The sequence below is a fragment of the Solanum stenotomum genome, unplaced genomic scaffold (assembly GCF_019186545.1).
Source record: "Solanum stenotomum isolate F172 unplaced genomic scaffold, ASM1918654v1 scaffold29929, whole genome shotgun sequence".
Classification (NCBI taxonomy): domain Eukaryota; kingdom Viridiplantae; phylum Streptophyta; class Magnoliopsida; order Solanales; family Solanaceae; genus Solanum; species Solanum stenotomum.
The window spans coordinates 57,392-64,511 of record NW_026030719.1 but is presented as its reverse complement, the minus strand read 5'-3'; the positions used below and the strand labels follow the sequence as shown (position 1 = coordinate 64,511).

Below are 7,120 nucleotides of genomic sequence, written 5' to 3'. Positions count from 1 at the left end.
TTGACTTGCCTTCTGCCGACTTACCAAATCAGCCAGAACTGACTCAACACGCTCCTACTCACGGTCAAGTTCCACTAGCTTCTCCAACCGCATTCAGGACCGTTCCTGACCTTTCTAATCGTGGTCCTACCATGCCTACAATGCAACAAATACTTAGGGCACATGTCGTCGCTCCCTATGAGCCACATGTTCCACCCATATATGCCGCTGAGGCTCCTACCTTCACTATGCCAGCTGTGGTTAATGTCCCATACGAGGTCGATCAATATGAAGAAATTGAGAAAGATGCTCGATTGAAAGAAGATGCATCGATAAATGCCTAGCTTCAAGGTCTGAGAAAAGCATTGAAAAACTTACAAGTCACTAGAGGGACAGAGAGTCTGAATTATGATGACTTGTGCATCCATCCAAACATTGACATACCGGTATGGTACAAACCACCGAAGTTTGACATGTTCGATGGAAAGGGTGACCCTCATGCACATTTAAGGGCATACTGTGACAAGTTAGTCGGTGTTGGAAAAAATGAGAAGTTGATGATGAAGTTGTTCATTCGGAGTTTGTCTGGAGAAGCATTAACCTGGTATACCCGTCAAGACCCTCGCAAATGGCGTGACTGGCAGGAAATGGCCGAGGACTTCATGACTCGTTTCAGATTCAATACTGAAATTACTGCTGACAGATTCCCATTGGCCAATATACAGAAGAAGCCACCTGAGAATTTCCAGGAATATGCACGACATTGGAGAACTGAGGCCACAAGGGTGCAGCCACCACTATATGAGAGTGAGCTTTCGAAGTACTTTATTCGAGCTCAAGAAGGTATCTACTTTGACAAGATGATGTCAATGATGGGTCAAAAGTTTGCAGAATTGGTCAAGATGGGAGACTTTATAGAGGAGGGTGTTAAATCTAGGAAGATTCAGTCTATGGTCGCATTGCAAGCTGCAAGTAGGGCTATATAATCGGGTTCCATTGGCGGCATCAAAAAGAAAAGAGAGGATGTTTTAGCTGTCACTTACCAACTATGAGGACCATCCCATCGACACCCCACTAATCCCCAAATCTCTGTGTATACTTCATACGTCCCAGTGTATAATACCCAACCACACTATAATCCACCCCAAGCACCAGCATACCATAACCCTCCAAGACCATATGTCTTTGTCCAAGCACCAATTCACCAAAATAGACTAGCATATGCACCGAGACCACGTCCAAATCCTGAAGATAGAAATGCTCGCGCTTACACACCAATTGCTGAACCCTATGCTTAATTGTTTGAGAGGTTGATGACAGCGGGAGTGCTGCAACCAGTTGAAGGAAAACTTCCTGATCCAATCCCTCGTAATTTTGATGGGAACAAGCGATGTGCTTACCACTCGGGAATCCAAGGATACGACACAGAAGATTGTTATGGTTTGAAGAATCAGATCGAGTCTTTGATCAGAAGAGGAGTAATCAAATGCACACCAGTACCTCCCAATGTGAACAACAACCCCTTGCAAAATCATGAGAATCGGGAAGTCAACATGGTTACTTTGGATGACGAATATGGGACCCCCGACTATCCAAACGTAGATGAAGCGGATGCCATGACATCTTCAGCGCAACCTGTTATCACTGTTTAACTAAGGGAACCTCTGACTGTCCAAACATATCTCCCAAGAGTTATAGTGACCACTCTAATTGCTAAGAAGCCTGAGTATGACACCAAAGCAGTCCCTTGGGACTATCGAGCAAATGCCAAGGGCAAGATGATTGACACACTGCTGTGGCTCAAGGAATGACTAGGTCGGGGAGGTGTTATGCCCCAGAGGACCTAAATCAAAGAGTTCTCAGAAAAGAACAGAACCCAAAGAAGAATATTACCGATGCTGAAGCATCAAAGTTTTGGAAGAAGATGCAGTCTAATGACTATTCGGTTGAAGAACAGCTGAAGAAAACGCCAATCCACATATCCATTTGGTCTTTGCTTATGAGTTCTGAAGCTCATAGGAATGCTTTGATGGAGGTGTTAAGCGAAGTGATCCTTCCAAAAGAGACCACAAGTGAGACCTTAGTTGCAACGATTGGAAGAATGGTGGAAGCTAACAAGATTTCTTTCCACGATGATGAGTTGCCTACATAAGGGGTTGGTCATAACAAAGCACTTCACATCGCAGTCAAATGTTGTGATAAAATTGTGACTCGAGTTTTAATTGATGGTGGTTCTGGATGCAACATCTGTCCTTTCACCACTTTGAGAGATTTAGGCGTAAATATGGGAGAGATAAGGGAAAGTTGTCTGAAAGTTAGAGATTTTGATGGAGCGCAAAAAAAGTGTCATTGGAGAAATCTATCTCACATTGCAGGTGGGGCCGACTGAATTTCCCATTCTATTTCAAGTGATGGATGTATCGTTTAATTACAACCTATTGTTGGGAAGATCATGGGTTCATATGGCAAAAGCGGTTCCTTTCACTCTTCCTCAATGTGTAAAGTTTGAGTGGGGGTGCACAGAAGTTACCGTCCACGGAGAGCTCAGTCACCCCATTCATTCTGTTAATTCTATCCCAGTCACCGACGAGTTAGACAGAGCCACTTTTCATGCAAGCTATAAGGGTCAATGAGGGAGCAGAGCCCAAAGATACCAAGTTGTCAAGTGCAGCGAAAATGGTTGCGTCAGAAATGTTGAAGTATGGATATCAACCTAAGAATGGACTTGGACCTAAGTCTAATGGCATAGTTGAGCCGATCCAGCTGAAGCATCAGAGAGGCACCAACGGACTAGGATATGAGCCTGCCTCAGGAAGAGACTGTCACGGGTCAAGCGATACAATCTTTGTACCAGAACAAACTTTGATTCCAGATCAAGTTGGCATTGATGACATCGTAGAAGGATTAGGCAATCTGTTCGTGGACATGGCTGGAGAAGAGAAATGGATAAATCTCAACAAGTTGACCATTCGTGATGCCAAACCTCGAGAAATCTTGCAGAATTGGACCACCAGCCCGTCCCTGTTTCGACTAGAGTCCTGGTAGTATGGAAAAGTAGTCTTGATTTTAAAAATTCGCATGATCAAATTGAGGCTTGAATCATGCCCAATCTTTTGTTGCTTGCCTCTTCTAAAAGCTAGAATGCTTTGAAATAAAAGTCTTTATTTTCTTTAAAAAAATCTCGTTATTTCAAATATCTATTTATTTTTACTTACCTTTTGCACTTTTCAGCACTCATATTAATAAAAATCCTCGTTTAACGGTTATGACATGTAACGAATCCACCGAGCAAGGTGAAAATGATGAACAAAATCACGAAGAGTATGATGAAAGCATGACTGCCACAGGAGATCGAGCAGGTTGAAAGTCAGAAGAAACCCAATATGGATGAAATAGAGGTTGTCAACTTAGGAGATGAGGAAATCGTGAAGGAGACACGAGTCAGTATACATTTGGAGGCTGAAAGAAAGCAAAAGTTAATAGAATTGCTTAAGCAGTATGTTGACGTATTTGCTTGGTCTTATGATGACCTGCCAGGATTAAGCACTGATATTGTCTCACACAAATTACCGACTGATCCCACTTGTCTACTTGTTAAGCAAAAGACAAGAAAATTCAAGCCGGATTTGAGCTTAAGGATCAAGGAGAAGGTAACTAAGCAAATTGAGGCGAACATTGTAAGGGTCACAAATTACCCTACATGGTTAGCCAATATTGTGCCTGTGCCAAAAAAGGATGGAAAGATCAGAATATGTGTGGACTATCTAGATCTCAACAGGGCCAGTCCTAATGATGATTTCCCTCTTCCAAATATTCATATACTCATCGATAATTGTGCAAAACATGAGTTACAATCATTTGTCGATTGCTTTGCAGGATATCACCAAATCCTGATGGATGAAGATGATGTAGAGAAGACAACGTTTATCACTCCATGGGGAGTGTATTGCTACAGAGTAATGCCATTTGGTCTCAAAAATGCCGGTGTAACCTACATGAGGGCTATGACTACCCTTTTTCATGATATGATCCACAAGGAAATTGTAGTGTACGTGGATGATGTCGTTATCAAATCCAAAAGAAGTTCAGACCACCTGGATGACTTACGAAAGTTCTTCGAGAGGTTGCGTAAGTATAATCTGAAGTTGAATCCAGCAAAGTGTGCATTTGGAGTACCCGCGGGAAAACTATTAGGATTCATCGTTAGCAGGACAGGCATAGAGTTGGATCCATCAAAGATAAAGGCAATCCAAGAGCTTCCTCCACCCAAGACCAGGAAAGACGTGTGAATTTCTTGGGAAGACTGAATTACATCAGTCGGTTCATAGCTCAATCTACAGTGATCTACGAACCCATATTCAAGTTACTGAAGAAAGATGCTGCCACAAAATGGACAGAGGAATGCTAAAGTGCTTTCGATAGAATCAAATATTACTTGTCCAACCCACCAGTATTGGTCCCACCAGAGCCTGGAAAGCCTTTGTTATTGTATCTATCTGTCATGGATGATGCATTTAGATATGTATTGGGGGTAGCATGATGAGACATGTAGAAGAGAGCAAGCCATTTACTATCTGAGCAAGAAATTCACATCGTACGAGAAAAGATACACCTTGTTGGAACGAACATGTTGCGCAAAAAATTAGGCATTACCTGTCTGCATACACCACGTACTTGATCTCAAGAATGGATCCACTCAAGTACATCTTTCAGAAACCAATGCCTATAGGTAAGCTGACAAAATGGCAAATTTTGTTGAGCGAGTTTGATATCGTGTACGTGACACAAAAAGCCATCAAAGGACAAGCCTTGGCGGATCACCTCGCAGAAAAGTCGGTGGACCAGGATTACAAGCCGCTCACAACCTACTTCCCTGATGAAGAAGTTTTGTTTGTAGAAGAAGATATATCAGAGTCATATGATGGATGGAGAATGTTCTTTGATGGAGCATCAAACTCTATTGGTGTTGGAATATGAGCAGTCTTAATTTCAAAACAGGTCAGTATTACCCAATCTCAGCTAAGATTAGGTTCTACTATACCATTAACATGGCAGAATATGAATCTTGTATTCTCGAACTCAGGATGGCCATTGACATAAACATCAAAGAACTCTTGGTGATAGGAGATTCCGACTTATTGGTTCACCAGGTACAAGGAGAATGGATCACTAAGAATATCAAGATCCTGCCTTATCTGCATTGCATTAAAGAGTTGAGTAGGAGATTCACAAGGATTGAGTTCAAGCATGTCCCCCGAGCTCAAAATGAGTTTGCCGATGCTTTGGCAACATTGTCCTCGATGATTCAACACCCAAACAAGAATCACATCGACCCTATCGATATAGAGATACATGATCAACATGCATACTGTTTTCATGTAGATGAGGAACTGGATGGAAAACCCTGGTACTATGACATCAGAAGATTGATAGAAGCACAAGAATATCCTGAAAATTCCACAAGCAACCAGAAACGGACTTTGAGGAGGATGGCCAATCATTTCTTCCTTAATGGATAAATATTGTATAGGAGAACTTCAGATTTAGGATTGTTGAGGTGCATCGACGCCGCAGAAGCGACAAGGCTTTTGGAAGAAATACATGCAGGAACATGTGGACCTCACATGAATGGTTCACTTTGGCAAAAAAGATTCTAAAGGCCGGATATTTTTGGATGACCATAGAGAGAGATAGCATCCGGTATGTGCAAAAATGTCATCAATGTCAAGTGCATGGAGATTTTATACGGGTTCCACCGAATGAGCTTAATGTGATGGGTTCCCCTTGGCCATTTGCTGCTTGGGGCATGGATGTTATTGGACCCATAGAGCCTCCCGCGTCAAATGGACATCGTTTCATTCTGGTGGCTATCGATTATTTCACAAAATGGGTCGAAGCTTCGACATACAAGGCAGTGACTAAGAAGGTAGTGGCAGACTTTGTTCGCAACAACATAGTTTGTCGGTTTGGAATTCCAAAATCAATCATAACAGACAATGCAGCCAACCTCAACAACGATCTTATGAAGGAAACTTGTGAAAGGTTCAAGATTGCTTATCGAAATTCCACGGTTTATTGGCCACAGATGAATGGAGCAATTGAGGCCGCAAATAAGAATATCAAGAAGATCCTAAGAAAAATAGTGGACAGTCATAGGCAATGGCATGAAAAGTTACCGTATGCTTTACTTGGTTATCGTACCACAATCAGAACGTCAACTGTGACAACTCCTTATATGTTGGTTTATGGTTCGGAAGCAATAATATCTTCCGAGGTGGAAATACCATATTTAAGGATTATCCAAGAGGTTTGTCACGACCCGGGATCACCCCCTAGTCGTAACCGGCGTACTCGACCTCGAAGAGGTCTAATACAAGCCTCTTAGCAATTCATTCATCGCATAGACACTAAAACCATAAGGAATTAAAAACTTTCTATCCAAGAAAACATTTCATAAAAAAAGAAACAATAGCAAGTGGAAGACTTTCTAGACTTTATACATGATGTCTCAAAACCATCTAATACTTTAGAGTACAAAATTCGGGACTAATCCCATACACAACTTAGACAATACTAAAAAGACATGTCATCATCTCCAAATCCCTACACTTTAGTCCAAAAAGGGAAAGAAAGGGGTTAGCACAATTAAGTACTAAGTATGGAGATCATGCAAAAACATGCCAAAAAGGACATTTTCAAGGAAGTAAATGCTTTCATATCATTTGATAAAACCTTTCCTTTATAAGTATAAGAGACATAATACAAGTCAACATTAGCATATAAGACCATAGCCAACCATACATATACTTAACATATCTCCATATACAACCCATGCTTAACTTTAAAAGAACACATGTCATTTCATTACCATAGGACCTCTACCTAATATAATCTTAAGACACACTTGAGTGAGACAAGAAGTGACCGCCCATACAACCTCTTCAAGCACACTTAAGTGTTCCCCAAGATTACCTTAGATAAGGACATTTCATTTACAACATAACATCAATAGACCAACATTCTTTAAGAAACCATTTTGGATACATTCAAGCACATAAGGGGACTTTCACATAATAGTCGTTAGACTTAGGGAACTCACTTTAGTATCTTCAAAGCCTACTCGTGCCATGTGTAGATAGCA

General features: G+C 41.4%; 1 protein-coding gene across 1 annotated transcript in view; it reads left to right on the top strand.

Moving 5' to 3' along the window:
• Positions 1–5,752: 5,752 nt before the first annotated feature.
• The window catches only part of LOC125851777 (uncharacterized), a 13,656-nt gene continuing 12,288 nt past the window's right edge, over positions 5,753–7,120 (top strand). Inside the window, exon 1 of the mRNA XM_049531526.1 lies at positions 5,753–6,286. Coding sequence (XP_049387483.1) covers positions 5,753–6,286 — 534 coding nt within the window. The remainder of the gene's footprint in view (positions 6,287–7,120) is intronic.